Below are 16,126 nucleotides of genomic sequence, written 5' to 3' on the forward strand. Positions count from 1 at the left end.
TTCAGTATGACCTACTTTCAATTCCTTACAAACCCAGTGTAGAGAAACAACACTAAAATGTCCTCTAAGGACCCGCAGCACATTGCAGACAAATCAGATAAAACCCATCATATTCTAATGATATTCCAGTCATGTTAATATTTTCTCTTGAGGTCGTGCCCAGAATGTTGCACAACAAGCTTGCCCAAATGCTAACAGATGTGGACTGATTGGAGTTCTTCCGGGGCTGGGAGAGGAGCGGTGCATTATCAACACACATCTGGCCGACTAACAGCAGCCCCATCTACAGGACCACCTGCTGTCCTCTTCATCTGCTTCTTCATATACACACAAACACACCGCTGGGTAGACCTGTAGTACAGCCAGAGCACCCTGTTGAAGACACCCTGTCTCAACACACGCCTTATCAAAGCAGCAAGGCCGCGGCTGCCTTTTCCTGACTCTCTTGCGCCATCTGCTGAGCATCCTACCTGTCTCTTTATTAGCGCGTGTTGTTGCTGTGTGAACAGGGAGAAGTGCAAAATGACTCAAAATGAAAGCTGTACAGTACCTCTCCGGCCACCACCCACATTATGAGCTGAGTGTCGGACTCCGGGAAGTATGACTTGACTTGAGGAGACATGCCAATCAAAGCACAGTTGGTCACCACAGCGATCACACTCATGGCTTCAAAGGCCAGCTAGAAGAAGACAAAAGAAAAACATAAACTTTCCATGCAGACTTGTCAATCCCACATATTAAAAGAAAACATTCACCCGTTCTATATATGGTCATCTTTTCACCTACTTTGCATGACTGTGCATTTGAGATTTTGTATGATTACAGAGAAAATCGGAAGTCACATTTTCTATGTTCATCCCACTGACCAAAATGCATTGCGAAAATGTTTTGTAATGAAATGCCCCAAAACACAAATTCCTAGTAATGTATACAAACTGGGTTCCAGGTTAAAAGAATCCCCTGTGTCAAGCATCTACAGTATAAGTACATATACAGATCAGCCATAGCATTATGGTGAAGTGAATAACACTGACAATCTCATTATCATGGCACCTGTCAGTGGGTGGGATATATTAGGCAGCATGTAAACATCCTGTCCTCAAAGTTGATGTGTTAGAAGCAGGAAAAATGGGCAAGCGTAAGGATCTGATTTGACAAGGGCTAAATTGTGATGGCTAGACGACTGGGTCAGAGCATCTCCAAAACTGCAGCCCTTGTGGGGTGTTGATGGTCTGCAGTGGTCAGTACCTATCAAAAGTGGTCCAAGGAAGGAAAAGAGGTGAACCGAGAACAGGGTCATGGCCGGCCAAGGCTCATTGATGCACGTGGGGAGCGAAGGCTGGCCTGTGTGGTCTGATCCAACAGACGAGCTACTGTAGCTCAAATTGCTGAAAAAGTTAATGCTGGTACTGATAGAAAGGTGTCAGAACACTCAGTGCATCACAGTTTGTTGTGTATGGGGCTGCGTAGCCACAGACCAGTCAGGGTGCCCATTCTGACCCCTGTCCACTGACAAAAGTGCTTACAATGGGCACATGAGCATCAGAACTGGACCCCAGAGCAATGGAAGAAGGTGGCCTGGTCTGATGAATCACGTTTCCTTTTTCGTTACGTGGAAGGCCGGGTGCGTGTGCGTCGCTTACCTGGAGAACACATGGCACCAGGATGCACTATGGGAAGGAAGCAAGCCAGCGGAGGCAGTGTGATGCTTTGGGCAATGTTCTGCTGGGAAACCTTGGGTTCTGCCATTCATGTGGATGTTACTTTGACACATACCACCTACCAAAGCATTGTTGCAGACCATATGCACCCTTTCATGGAAACGGTATTCCCTGGTGGCACTAGCCTCTTTTAGCAGGCCTCATAATGCACCCTGCCACAAAGCAAAAATGGTTCAGGAATGGTTTGAGGAACACAACAATGAGTTCAAGGTGTTGACTTGGCCACCGAATTCCCCAGATCTCAATCCAATCAGGCATCTGTGGGATGTGCTGGAAAAACAAGTCTGATCCATGGAGGCCCCACATCGCAACTTGCAGGACTTAAAGGATCTGCTGCTAACGTCATGGTGCCAGATACCACAGCATTGCTTCAGAGGTCAAGTGGAGTCCATGCCTCGACGGGTCAGGGATGTTGGCAGCAAAATGGGGACCAGTTTAAAAAATAAATAATAATAACGCAATAAAAAAACTTTGTCCTATTTAGGATTGTCACTGCTGAAAATGATCTGATTAGTAATTACTATGATATATTTTGTATTTGAGCGCATCTCCAACCAGTGCAATGCAGCATGTGAAAGCATGTGAAAGCATATGAAAGCATGTGAAAGCATGTGAAAGCATGTGAAAGCATGCTGGGTGGTTGTAGTTGTTGAAGACCTGTAGTGGTTTCCTAGTAGATCTTTAGTTAGCTACTGAATTCCCATGACCCCCGTTAGACCGGCCTTACCTGCCACACTCCTACGTCGGCTGCTGGTTCGGAGAAGGGCCGTTTGAACACCTTGCACATCTTTAGGGCATCAGAGTACATCTCTGTGACATTGTTGAGCACCACCAGGACAGCAGCCAAGGGGTAGACACAGGAGAAAAGGCTGACGTAGCCAAACAGCAGGAACAGCTCCAAGTAGTCATCAAACGTCCCCTTATAAGGAAACAACAGAGGTTACACAAACTTAGAGATTAATGGAAGTTGGACTAGACGTTTAAGGAGGGGGGGGGTGGTTAGACCAACACCTACTTCATCTTTGGCTGTGTATGAAAAGCCACTGCTGAATAAAAGCAGCAATGAAACCTTCCTGTGTGTTGAAGTGTCATTCCTAGCAACCTTCATCACACCGTTGTGAAAGCATTTATATTACGTACATTCACGAGGGTCATCGGTATCATTCATAACCACCTTCATAACACCGTTGTGAAAGCATTTATGTTACGAACATTCACGAGGGTCATCGGTATCATTCATAACCACCTTCATAACACCGTTGTGAAAGAATTTATGTTACGAACATTCACGAGGGTCATCTGTATCATTCATAACCACCTTCATAACACCGTTGTGAAAGCATTTATATTACGTACATTCACGAGGGTCATCGGTATCATTCATAACCACCTTCATAACACTGTTGTGAAAGCATTTATGTTACGAACATTCACGAGGGTCATCGGTATCATTCATAACCACCTTCATAACACCGTTGTGAAAGCATTTATGTTACGTACATTCACGAGGGTCATCGGTATCATTCATAACCACCTTCATAACACTGTTGTGAAAGCATTTATATTACGTACATTCACGAGGGTCATCGGTATCATTCATAACCACCTTCATAACACCGTTGTGAAAGCATTTATGTTACGAACATTCACGAGGGTCATCGGTATCATTCATAACCACCTTCATAACACCGTTGTGAAAGCATTTATGTTACGTACATTCACGAGGGTCATCGGTATCATTCATAACCACCTTCATAACACTGTTGTGAAAGCATTTATATTACGTACATTCACGAGGGTCATCGGTATCATTCATAACCCCCTTCATAACACCGTTGTGAAAGCATTTATGTTACGTACATTCACGAGGGTCATCGGTATCATTCATAACCACCTTCCAGTGACACAGGATTTATTCTACCTCATTCAAGTTAACCAACTCACCAAGTAGGTGCTCATATCTGCCTCCAGTTTGACCTGATCTGACAGGGGCAACTCTTTGTCTGCCAAGGTCTTTATCACCCTCCTATGGGCCTTCTTGTTCCTCCTCCTCTGGAGCCAGTAGGGCAGAAAGGCCTCCATGATCTGGTTTAGGATCTGGGAGGTTATCAGCAGTGTGGCCAGACTCTGAAAATCAATACAAAAATATAGAGATTTATGGTTGTCTCTCCTGCTGGTGCCTTTAACCATCCATGTCTGAAATGATGGATCACCTGAATAGGAAGCTCAGGAGCAGATGGCTAGGAATGACCCACCTGTCTGAGAAGACCCATGTCTTGCATTACAAAGGCAATGTAGAAGAGGGACGCAAAACAGTTAAAGAAGTTGAACTGGGGAGAGAAGAGGATATTACATCAAAAACAATAAGATTTACTAAATCTATAGTTACTTGAAATGATCCAAAATGTCATATTCTGTGCAACTTACCACCAATACTTTAAGGACCAGGTGATTTTGAAAAGTTGACTCAAGCCTGTGGTTTTCTAAAATAAAAGAAGATATTTTAGACCGTTTCTCCATTTCTATGCCTGAATATATCCATCAACCCACACCACACCCTGACCTATCCACCCATTCCTCCACCCTTATACATTAATCTGGTCATCCCTCCAACCAACCATCCTACATCCATCCATCTCTTCATTCATCCAACCAACCATCCTACATCCATCCATCTCTTCACTCATCCAACCACACTTCCTACATCCATCCATCTCTTCATTCATCCAACCAACCATCCTACATCCACCCATCTCTTCACTCATCCAACCAACCATCCTACATCCATCCATCTCTTCACTCATCCAACCAACCGTCCTACATCCATCCATCTCTTCACTCATCCAACCAACCGTCCTACATCCATCCATCTCTTCACTCATCCAACCACCCTTCCTACATCCATCCATCCGTCCCTTCATCCCTCCACCAACAGTCCCCTCCGTCCATCTAACCATTCCTAAATCCCTCCACCTGACCACACTCACCCCAGTTAGTGAGGTACTCGGCAGCGTAGCGGTAAATCAGGTTCATGATCTCTATAACCACAGCGTAGATGACACTGGGGATGAACAGCAGCACTCCCGTCCAGAAGGTAGGCTCCTCGTCATGGATCATCAACACCCAGCCCTCCATTTCAAAGTAGATCATCATGACATAGAGGGACAGGTACAAACACAGTAGCACAAAGGGCACGGACACCAGATAGATCCGAAGCTGGCGCTTGAAGTTGGGGTAGAGTGGCTCCTCACGCCCCGTGACAGGGTTAAACCCCAGGATACCATGGAAACCTGGCCGCGGTTCTTCAAAGGCCTTCTTCCTGCTCAGTGTGCCCCACCTGTATGCCAGTGAGGCGCTGAGGCGCTTCCACAACTCCAGGATCACCGTGCACCACACCAGGTTGAAGCCAGCAAACACGGTGTACTTGTCATAGTCCTCCCAGTCAAACAGGTAGTACGGGATGCCTATGATGGCCATGGGGATCAGGGCGAAGGTGAAGTACTCCAGAAAAGCAAAGTAGAGCGCTAGACCCTCGCCAAAGTAGTGTCTGATGTCGTCTGGACGGACCCCACATAATGAGAGAGAAATCACGGCGAGGATTAAGACACAAATTGTTTCTTTGTAAAGGGGCTTTGAATGTTCTGTATCTTCTTGTATGTGCTGACAGAGAAATCATTTTAAAGATATAGTCCACAGTAGAAAAGTTATTTTATAATGTTGTGTGTATTTTTGACAGAGCTGAGGAATCAAAGGGCAATGTGATGAAGCTATGGCCACAGTTACTCACCAAGAGGCTGGAAGGACAGCTTGAATTGTTTATACCAGGAAAAGGAAAGCCTCTTGAGCTCCTCATTTTCGTGCAGAGGGAATATTTGAACAAGGATCCCCTTTGACTGGATTCTGCGTACTGAGATTACATGAAAAGCAGAAGAGTCAGTCTGTTATAATGTTCCCCCTGTCTCCTGACTAGGTCTGCCATGTGATTCAAGCTACAGTATGTCTCCTAGATACACACAACTTGTAATAGTAGCCTACGCATCGGCATTAGCCTACTTTGGTGAGCGAGAATTTCCTTGGCAACTCAGGTGCAGATAATTACTATGAACATTGACTACTTGACAGCAATGAAAACCGCAATGAAAGAGCTTTGACAATTCTCTTTAGTCATAATGAGACAAAGCATTGTTATCTAAAATAATAACGGACATGAAGGATTAATATATTTCTATAAATACTGAACATGCAACAGACCACCTACTCATTTCATCCGTCACTTTGTGACTACATTATTTCCAAACCATTAAGTTATGTTTCTACAATGTGTTAAGCTGAACAGCCTTCTATCTACACAGCAAGAGCATGGACTCCTTATCTCATACTGGAATAATCCAGAGAAATTAACATTTTTATTGCAGACACCGCTGAGAAGACAATGTGAAAGAATTTTAAGTCATGTTTCAAATATGGTATAGGCTTTCTGGCTTCCTGGGTTCAAATAGTTTTGGTTTTCATCCATCCATCCAAATATGGTTTTGGGAAAGTGTGATCTTTCCCAAAACCATGTGTAAGATATAGATATATATATATATATATATATATATATAGAGAGAGAGAGAGAGAGAGAGAGAGATATATATAGCTCCGGAAAAAGAGACCATTACAATTTTTACTTTCCTTTCCAAAAAGGTTGAAAAGGAAAGTTTTGAGTGAAGAACAGAAGTGTTCAATTTGCAGTGGTCTTTTAATTCTGACCCTTCTGTTCCTCACTCAAAACCTTCCTTTTTTGGAAAAGGAAAGAAAAAGCTGCAGTGGTCCGGAGCTCTGTTGTGCACGGCTCTGAGCTTGGGTACCATTATAAAACCAATGGAGTTCCCTGAAAGTGCAAACCCTGCACATCTGTTCTTCCACTCAACACTGACATGATGTATACATGTATACGTTCTAATGGGTTTGGTAAGGGAGCATGCAGTGGTCCAGTGTGGTTGATGTTGTAGGGCTTCATTCTGTACTTACTGACTGACTTTCCTGGATACAGTTTCATCTTAGGATATCCGGGCACGTGGGCCTCACCCTTGGCCCTCAGGGTGTCCAGCTCGTGTTTTATGATGTACTGACACTCGGCCATGCTCAGAAAACTGTCCCCATCGCCTGGATCACACAGATGTCCACAATGACAAGGTTGTCACTGGAAAATTACCTGCTCTGGCACTGCTGCAGAAATGCACCTTGTATTCATTTATTGCACTGTACCGTAATTACATAGTAATAGAGCTGTGCTGTAATAAAACCATGCAAATAACAAACGTCGTTCCTCATCTACACGACATCCACGGTTTCCTGTTCAACTTCCAAATGGCAACCTTCTGCATTAATAGGTATTTGAATAGGGTGTCATTTGGAACGTCCTCTAAATTACCTTGGAACTCCTTGAAGTTGTGCCTGTTGGCGCATGTGAAACTTCTCATGGTGCCGTCGTTGAACTCCTTGAAGAGACCCACGTCCTCAGCTCCGAACAGAAGCCTCCGCATGGAGGCCCCCACCATGTACACATTGGGGTTGTCCTTCTCCGTGCTTTGGTCCTCCGGGGACAGCTTCTCCACCAGCAGCTCCGCTCCTGCAGCACCACGGCAAAAGGAATCGGGGCAGATATGAGGGCTTCAAACGTCTAGATTTGGGGACCAAATTGCGTACTGTTGTCTTTGCAGGGCACTACTGTTGAACAGGACTCACTGGACTCTGGTCAAAAGTAGCGCAGAATGTAGGACGTAGGTTGACATATTTCAGACACAGGCTTGGACAAATATATTGACAAAACCAGACCGTCCGGTCAGCTAAAGGGACTTTCACATTATTGTGCCGAGCCAGATCGAAGAATGCTTTTTAAGTGGCTGTCCATGATATATGCCTTGCGTCTCACTGCTTTGTTTTAGACTGACCTTCAGGAAGGAGAGACAAAACCAAAAAAAGGCCTGCAGAGAAGCTGTCACATGTTATTTGACATGTCCCCAACATAACCACCCTCAATGTCCTGCGTACCTCCATCTTGCTGCTTGTCTCGGATCCTTTTCAGTAACCATTCAACGGCTTCCTCTTTGGTGTTCGGAGCCAGCTCGAGGACCACCAGAGGGGCAAACGTTGAGCCATCACTGTCAGAAACTGACAAGCCTTTTTGCATTTTCCCCACTCCCTGTGTAGCCTGGAGAGAAACATTATAGGAAACAAATGAATTAAACATGACTGTGCCTATAGGGGTCAAAAAGACACAGAAATGACAGACTCTGAAAAATACATATTATTCTCTTTTGAAAGTCTAAAATACAACGTCAAAGTTACTGTGGACTATACATACAAATAACCTAGTGCCAGTGTTGCTGTATTGGTATTTTGGATTGTCAACGCAACATATGTATTTAGGCTATTTGAATGTATAAAACCTGACTGGTTGTTGCACATTCAAATGCTGCTATCTGTAATCAAATTGTTTATGATGTGCAAATTTCAGTAGCTGCACCTTTAAACATTCCACAGGAATAGCCTATATCTAATTACCTAAGGCGTGGCTTGTGTGCATAGGCCTAGTCAATAATGTCTACAATCAACTTGTGATGAATGGTTCAATGTCTTTAACAGCCTACTAACTTCACTTTTGAAGAATTGAGACTGTAAAATGAATTCTCTTTTTAATAAATGTGGCAAGGCTTCAGACAAAAAAAAAATATTGGACAAACTGGAATGTTTATCTAAGACATGAATCAAAGAGCTAAAAACGGATTGCATTACATTGATTTATGTTTCCATTGCCTCCACGGTGTGATACTGAACATCAGCTACGGTGGGCTACTGACAGTGACAGCTGCATGTTTTGGTATGAAAGAGGGCGGGGCTTAAACTTCAAGATCGGTGCAGGCTATCAATGGTTAACAAACAAACACAGGTTTCTGCGTTTACTCGTGATTGTTAATCTGAGCAAATGTGCCGAACTTTGACATAAGCTATTCAACAGTATGACTTGAAAAAGTAGATAAACCGGTAGGCCCAAGTCAATAAATTCTCTACAGTTAAACAAGACGACTCACCCCGTGCTTTAGTCGCAGGCCCAAAATGGTTTACTTTCCAAGGCAACCAGCGAAGGCAAAGTACTGTAGACAATACAATCCGACAATACAATTTCGAATCTTTTTCTTGTCTTGATGACGAGTCAGAGTTGCTTGACTTCTGCCTCACTTCTGCCAACGTCACCAGTATCCCTGACACAGGCAAGCGCTGCAGACTTCAGCAGTCCGCAGTAACTTGTCACACCCTCCAAGGTGCTCTGCTGTGTGTACAAATAAATCAGTAAATCAATGGTGAACAGTTTCTATGGGTCTTCCTTTTTTCAATAGGATTCTAAAACAATTGTGTAGTAGGAAATAATGTAGGCTGAAACGCCGCAATGTACTGTTTTAATTATGTCTAATATGTAAGATTTAATAGGATTTTTTATGTTCTTTAGGTTGTAGTAGTTTAGGTTGTTTGTGATTAACGATAGGCTGTTTATAGAGGAGATTCAAGGTTGTCGTATACATACAAATCTATAACACTGTATTGCTCTCATAAGACAGGCAATTGTGAAGAGAAATGTCTAAATAATAGTATTTGACCATACCGGATCAGTCCGAGCTCATTTTGTTGCAGAGAAAGTAGAGAAGGTGTATATTCCTATTTTCCGCATTCCTTGTGTGCTTTACGTCCGACAGCGTCATTCGCGTAGACCCGGCGATGATGTCACGTTTTGTGGGTCATGTGCCGGGCTGGGCTGTAAGTGACAGTGAAGGAGAATGGCTGATCAAGCGGTGCCCGCTGAGAGACGGTGAGTGTAACTTTATGAAGAAATACTGAGAAAAAAAAAGTGAGATAAAATGTTAACTAGAAACATATCAGTGATCCACAAAGGCTTGATCATGATACAATCTGTTTCCCTTGTATGTCTTAATAGAATCAATAGCTAGCATTCGATTGTTGTTGTTATTCGTCAGTCAAGCGAACACTTGTAGATTACTATAGCTATAGCTACACAGAATGAAAGCAGGATGATGTGATGTTCCGTTACCCATTGTTATTTTTAGTCTACCCTGGATTGTCTCTGTATTGATATGTATTATTATAATGATTGTTAACTTTGTTATTGGGGTTATTGTGGTTGTTGTAAGCACAGCTATAGCCATCCATAGATTCCTTTTTCGAAGTTGAAGTGGCCTACATTTTGAGGCACTGGTGACTATCTATGGCATGAATAGAGGCCGTGTAAGTACACTAACTGTTCACAATAATTGATCATTCCTACAGAGTCATTTGGCCGTGGCTTGCATCGAAACAGCCAGACGGGCGTCCATTCAGTTGGTCTCATTGAACATTAGAATGGGCACGCAATTGACCCAAATTGCTTTGAGTGTGAAATGATTGTCGGTGCATTAAGAGGTGTTTTCAGTATTTCAGAACTGGCCGTGAAATGTTTTTTTTTTTTAGATGAAAACGTCTTGTTGAGGGGTGGTAATCTTGCAAGCTTAAAGATTGGCCACAAACAGGCGCAGTGATGATAAACTCGGGGCAGAACAGCGTCTTGGAGCGCGTTAATCGGTACTTGCCACAGATAGGCAATTGTAGAAGACAACAGCAGGTTATACTCTTATCTGCTGGAAACAAATATGATTCGGCTACCAGAGTAGGGATTTGGCGTAACACGCATACGTGATGAACCCATTCTGGCAGTTGTATACGAATGCATTGATAACAAGTAATTTTAATAACAAATACCCCGCCATCGAATACGGACATTGTCCTCTTTGTTAAAATTGAAAACATTGCCAAGTTCCACCACCACCTGCTAACTGGCGGTAAAGCATCACATTATCTTGTTTCAACCAATAAAGAAAATCCCAACATATTCCCTGGCCTGTAACATCCCTTTTTTCTACTTTGCTTTTTAGTTTGTTTTTTGGCATCAGAATGGCTCAGCGAATACTGACTTTTCTTGGTATCCATAATCTGTTCTCCAGTGTGAGTTCTGTGGACAGGATGTTAAGGTAACAACCTGCCTGTGTATTTGTCAGTAACACACTACACACTCGCCATTGCTTCTGGCTGCTGCTGATGTGTTTCTCTAACTCCCTGCAGCGTAGACTTGCATGGAAATCCCTGCTTGTGCAGCTATCTGTTCACTTATCCCTGATCGCCTGTTTTCGATTAATGCCATGACTCTATTTTGTTCTGGAGTATTCTGGTGTTCATGACTCTTCTGGGTCTGGTGGTTGATGAGGTTGTTCTCTCTAAGCAGGCCTTGGATTTCCATTGGATGGATGAGCAGCTGGCTACCGTCCTGGTGCCCCACCTCCCAGAACCAGCTCAGAACTGCAGAGGAGAAGATGCTGGAATGTAAGGACGTCCTCTTTCCTTTTACCATCCGATAGGTGTGGTCATTTCATGTGTGGAACAGATTGTCTTGTGTTTTGGTAACCGTGGCAATTAGTGGAACACAATCTGAATTGTGTACTTGGATAAATATAAAGTCCCAGTCAAAAGTTTGGACACCCTTACCCATTCAAGTCTCAGTCAAAGATTCGGACACACGGATACCCATGTGAATGGGTAAGTATGGCAAACTTTTGACTGGTTCTGTATATGATGTATATACTTATTTAAATACATTAGTGCTTTCACAGTACCACCCTAATACAGTACGCCCTATAGCCTGAACAGACCACCTTAAGTGCCTTCACAGTACCACCCTAATACAGTACGCCCTATAGCCTGAACAGACTACCTTAAGTGCCTTCACAGTACCACCCTAATACAGTACGCCCTATAGCCTGAACAGACTACCTTAAGTGCCTTCACAGTACCACCCTAATACAGTACGCCCTATAGCCTGAACAGACTACCTTAAGTGCCTTCACAGTACCACCCTAATACAGTACGCCCTATAGCCTGAACAGACCACCTTAAGTGCCTTCACAGTACCACCCTAATACAGTACGCCCTATAGCCTGAACAGACTACCTTAAGTGCCTTCACAGTACCACCCTAATACAGTACGCCCTATAGCCTGAACAGACTACCTTAAGTGCCTTCACAGTACCACCCTAATACAGTATGCCCTATAGCCTGAACAGACCACCTTAAGTGCCTTCACAGTACCACCCTAATACAGTATGCCCTATAGCCTGAACAGACTACCTTAAGTGCTTTCACAGTACCACCCTAATACAGTACGCCCTATAGCCTGAACAGACTACCTTAAGTGCCTTCACAGTACCACCCTAATACAGTACGCCCTATAGCCTGAACAGACTACCTTAAGTGCCTTCACAGTACCACCCTAATACAGTACGCCCTATAGCCTGAACAGACTACCTTAAGTGCCTTCACAGTACCACCCTAATACAGTACGCCCTATAGCCTGAACAGACTACCTTAAGTGCCTTCACAGTACCACCCTAATACAGTACGCCCTATAGCCTGAACAGACTACCTTAAGTGCCTTCACAGTACCACCCTAATACAGTACGCCCTATAGCCTGAACAGACTACCTTAAGTGCCTTCACAGTACCACCCTAATACAGTACGCCCTATAGCCTGAACAGACCACCTTAAGTGCCTTCACAGTACCACCCTAATACAGTACGCCCTATAGCCTGAACAGGCTACCTTAACGCATCTGTCGGATTCCCAGGCATCACAGGTAAAGTGTCCAAGCAGTATGTCCAGATCTCGGGCGGTAACATGCTGTGGACTCTCACAATGAACGGGAGTGTGAAGGGCAAGACTCCTCTAGTGTTGCTGCATGGCTTCGGTGGAGGGGTGGGCCTGTGGGCCCTGAATCTGGACACTCTGGCCTGGCAGGTTAGTCTCTCAACAGAGGCCACGCTTGTCCTATTCAACCGCTTCTGGAGCTCTCCTTAGGGGACAAGGAAAAAGGCCAAGTTATTTTGGGTGGGTGGAACGGTTCTGTTCCTATGCGTATTTCGTATATTTAGGCGTACATTCATATGATACAACAAGCGGCTACTAAAATTGATTTTGCCCCAGTAAGAGAACGAAAAACAAGAAAATGCCTCTTCTGAGTAGACTCAGTTTCTACTAGGAATCAGTCAAATGCCAACATCGAATGCTTGCACTGCCGTGCAAAAGCTGAATTGATTTGGAAGGATGGTAATGTTTGACTTTTGGTGAAGTGGAAAACAACTAAGGCTTATTCTGTAATACTGTGACTTATGTTTTTATTATAATACTTCTTAGAATGCTCTATGGTTGTGATAAATGTGGTATTTCGTAACGTTATTTATTAACAGAGGCCAGTCTATGCCTTTGATCTGCTGGGCTTTGGCCAAAGCAGCAGACCCCAGTTCAGCTCAGATGCCCAAGAAGCTGAGCTCCAGTTTGTGGACAGCATCGAGCAGTGGAGGGCTAACGTCGGCCTGGAGTCCATGATCTTACTGGGCCACAACTTTGGAGGTTATTTGGCAGCAGCTTATTCACTCAAGTTCCCCGCCAGGTAAGACATACAGACTAACATGTTCCCTGTTTAGGACTATTGCAAGGGTTAACTTCCAATTTAAATTTCAGAACAGCTTTGTAGCCACTTCTTGATGTACAGTTTCTATGTGCAGCTGCACTTTCTATCTGTAGCTGTGTTTGTTTGATCCTACAATTTTAACTGGATGTTAACAATGCAAGTCACACCACACATGATCCAGGTGTTAGGCCCTGATAGCATGAATGCTAAGACAAGACTTAAGGAGAAAACTAGCTTTAAAAATGCTAATACCTTATCGCCTTCCCAGATCACAACACCTTAAAGTAGCTAGTCAGCCTCATCTGGTCCTTCTAGGTTAATCTAGATGGCTCTGCATAGAGGACTGAGCACTCATGATCTGACTTCATGTCCTCAGTGATGTCTTCACCCAACGCCCCTAGGGGTTAATTCAACGCCCCTAGGGGTTAATTCAACGCCCCTAGGGGTTAATTCAATGCCTCTAGGGGTTTAGCTGTCATCCTCTCAAGACTCACCATTACAGTAAAGGAGTGTGACATTTTAGATGTCTTGAAAGAGTCCCGTTTCACAAGACCGACCCGATCCCTTAACTAACATGTGGTTCAGGAACACGTGTCTCAGGTTATTCACCCCACCTCTGCACTCTAACGTAGAGTGAAGCACTTGGTGCTGGTGGAGCCGTGGGGCATCCCAGAGCGTCCGGACACAGAGGACCAGGGCGGGACGGTACCCATGTGGATCAGAGCTCTGGGGGCCATGCTGGGCCGTTTCAACCCCCTGGCAGGGCTCAGACTGGTGGGACCGCTGGGTAAGGCTGGACGGTTGCATTGCACACGATTCCGGGCAATGCCAGACTGGTTCCATGGCTGCTTTACAGACACGTCCACTAACCCCCTGGGTGAATGTCTGTGCTGTGCTGCTTAAGGTCCAACCCTGGTTTCCTCTCTGAGGCCGGACTTCAAGAAGAAATACTCGTCTGTGTTTACCGACAACACGGTCGCCGAGTACATTTACCACCTCAATGTCCAGACTCCTAGGTGAGAGAGCCTCACCTATTTCTCTGGTTTCATTTTCAGGCTGTAAGTGGCCTGTTCTTTGAGCGCTGATACAGTTTTGGACCAGGTTAGCCCTTTAGGCCACAGTGAATAAGATTAGAAGGCCAAAACGGCCTTGTGAATGGAAGGTTAATGTGAGTTTAATGTGCCTCGCTCTCGTACTTCAGCCTCTTCGGTGATGTTTCCTTTGTTACAGTGGTGAGACTGCCTTTAAGAACATGACCGTCCCGTACGGGTGGGCTAAGAGGCCCATGCTGCGGAGGATTGGCCTGCTCCACGCCGACACCCCCATTACGGTGATATATGGGTCGCGCTCCAGCATCGACGGGAACTCCGGCAGCGCTATCAGAGAAATGAGGCCAAACTCGCATGTGGAGATCATAGTATGCTTTTTATCTGTCTGTTTATAATGGCTTTAAACTGAACCCTGCTGAGGAACTGCCTGTTTATGGTTCTCTGGTGTTGGGAGGCAGCTTGTTTGTCGAGCTTCATTTGGCGAGTGTTGGTGTGGCAAACTACAGATACACTACAGATAGATGAGCTCATTGTCTTGCGTCTGTTGTCTCCCTACCAGGCGGTCAGAGGGGCGGGTCACTATGTGTTTGCAGACCAGCCTGATGACTTCAACCGCAGAGTGCTCCGGGTGTGCGACGCGCTGGGCTGACTGGCGAGACCAGTACGCTGGTTAACCCGGAGAACCAGCACTTTGTAGCTGTCGTGACCGTAGCTTGTCGGCCCGGTGGCGCGCATGGCCCGCGGGGGTCAGAGACCCGGGCCGAAGACGGGACTGGCCGTAAAACTGTGCCGTGCCTATATCACTATATCACACCAAACTATCGTCTTCCCTTCAGGTATGTAGCACAGTGGCTGCGGTACTGGCCCAGTAATGGTGTTAACTAGGGAGAACCCTCACGTATCAAACTGAGGGGGATTTGACTGGACTGCTTGGTTCTGCTCTCTTGTTTTCATTCACAGTTTTATTCTAATTGCATTTTATGTTTAACAGCCTTAATGCTGTTTGAATTTAAAAAAAATATTTTTAGAATGAAACAGACTTCTTTATATTATGAGATTATTAAATTGTTCATTTAAATCATGACAGCTCATGTTGATATCTCAAACCATAGAGATTTGCTAAGTGTATTATTTATTTGAATACAATGGGTGTGATACAATTAGGCCACTAGTTTTTCTGACATCCCCAGGATAACCCAAATGCCTATTTGTCATTTTAATGACATATGATGTGATCTGTAGCAGCAGTCATTGCTGTGGAGCTTTTTTGTCTGTCTTTTTATATTTCCCAGTAGTGGCCTTTTAGTAGTGATCATTTTGAAAATCACTACCTTATTATTCTTGAATTTTAGACGAAATAAACATTGTTCTGCCGTAGTTCAGTTTTTTTGCTTCTGGATCAGTGAATGACAGACCTGGCTATCCAGACACCTGTTATTAAGCCATTGTCTGGAGAAACACAGTAACAACAAACAACAGTGTTATTCCCATGTTTTCTGTTCAGGTTAATATCTGATTGTTAAAGACTTGTAAATAATAAAGAGATTTCTTTTATGGTTTTTGTGTTTTTGTTTTGTGGCTTTTGTCTATCTACATTTGAGTTGAGTAAAGTGGTGACTTCACAGTGACATAGATTTCTGTTCATAGTTTTATGAATTCAGCTTTTTTCATTTAGACCTGGGCCTAGGAGAGATAAGCCCCCTCTGTGGGGATCAATCAAGAGAAAAGACCTTAGTTCACCAGGTCTTATTACTAGTACACAGGGCCTTAATACACAGGGACTTATTACTACTACCCAGGGCCT

At 44.3% G+C, this 16,126-nt stretch overlaps 2 protein-coding genes across 6 annotated transcripts in view; one reads left to right on the top strand and one right to left on the bottom strand.

Annotated features, from left to right (window-relative positions):
• The window catches only part of ano10a (anoctamin 10a), a 32,014-nt gene extending 22,559 nt beyond the window's left edge, over positions 1 to 9,455 (bottom strand). For 2 of the 3 annotated variants that reach the window (XM_010884668.3, XM_020041043.2), the window contains exons 1-12: positions 9,367 to 9,455; positions 8,798 to 9,036; positions 7,758 to 7,917; positions 7,138 to 7,335; positions 6,735 to 6,869; positions 5,509 to 5,628; positions 4,709 to 5,278; positions 4,149 to 4,204; positions 3,977 to 4,051; positions 3,666 to 3,848; positions 2,449 to 2,640; positions 551 to 679 (exon numbers count right to left, since the gene is read on the bottom strand). In XM_010884668.3, coding sequence (XP_010882970.1) covers positions 551 to 679; positions 2,449 to 2,640; positions 3,666 to 3,848; positions 3,977 to 4,051; positions 4,149 to 4,204; positions 4,709 to 5,278; positions 5,509 to 5,628; positions 6,735 to 6,869; positions 7,138 to 7,335; positions 7,758 to 7,896 — 1,797 coding nt within the window. In that variant the 5' untranslated portion in view covers positions 7,897 to 7,917; positions 8,798 to 9,036; positions 9,367 to 9,455. The remainder of the gene's footprint in view (positions 1 to 550; positions 680 to 2,448; positions 2,641 to 3,665; positions 3,849 to 3,976; positions 4,052 to 4,148; positions 4,205 to 4,708; positions 5,279 to 5,508; positions 5,629 to 6,734; positions 6,870 to 7,137; positions 7,336 to 7,757; positions 7,918 to 8,797; positions 9,037 to 9,366) is intronic. The other variant, XM_020041044.2, reaches the window with a different exon arrangement.
• A 24-nt stretch (positions 9,456 to 9,479) lies between these two features.
• On the top strand, positions 9,480 to 15,881 carry abhd5a (abhydrolase domain containing 5a). 3 transcript variants are annotated; one of them, XM_010884669.4, is made up of 9 exons: positions 9,485 to 9,570; positions 10,688 to 10,783; positions 11,032 to 11,132; positions 12,431 to 12,600; positions 13,050 to 13,252; positions 13,906 to 14,060; positions 14,178 to 14,289; positions 14,504 to 14,690; positions 14,882 to 15,881. In XM_010884669.4, exons 1-9 carry the CDS (start codon positions 9,539 to 9,541, stop codon positions 14,969 to 14,971), a joined length of 1,146 nt encoding a protein of 381 aa, XP_010882971.2. In that variant the 5' UTR covers positions 9,485 to 9,538; the 3' UTR covers positions 14,972 to 15,881. The 3 variants fall into 3 exon arrangements, with proteins under 3 accessions (XP_010882973.2, XP_010882971.2, XP_010882972.2); XM_010884670.4 differs by having other exon boundaries at positions 11,035 to 11,132; XM_010884671.4 differs by lacking the exon at positions 10,688 to 10,783 and having other exon boundaries at positions 9,480 to 9,570; positions 11,035 to 11,132.
• The last annotated feature ends 245 nt before the right edge of the window (positions 15,882 to 16,126 follow it).

Source organism: Esox lucius, chromosome 20 (assembly GCF_011004845.1).
Source record: "Esox lucius isolate fEsoLuc1 chromosome 20, fEsoLuc1.pri, whole genome shotgun sequence".
Classification (NCBI taxonomy): domain Eukaryota; kingdom Metazoa; phylum Chordata; class Actinopteri; order Esociformes; family Esocidae; genus Esox; species Esox lucius.

Bases quoted from the DNA above. Each gene is read 5' to 3' on its own strand.
- abhd5a (XM_010884669.4), top strand. From the start codon at position 9,539: ATGGCTGATCAAGCGGTGCCCGCTGAGAGACG. The intron at 14,290-14,503 runs GTGAGAGAGCCT...CCTTTGTTACAG, and splicing joins CTCAATGTCCAGACTCCTAG to TGGTGAGACTGCCTTTAAGA. The intron at 14,691-14,881 runs GTATGCTTTTTA...TCTCCCTACCAG, and splicing joins ACTCGCATGTGGAGATCATA to GCGGTCAGAGGGGCGGGTCA.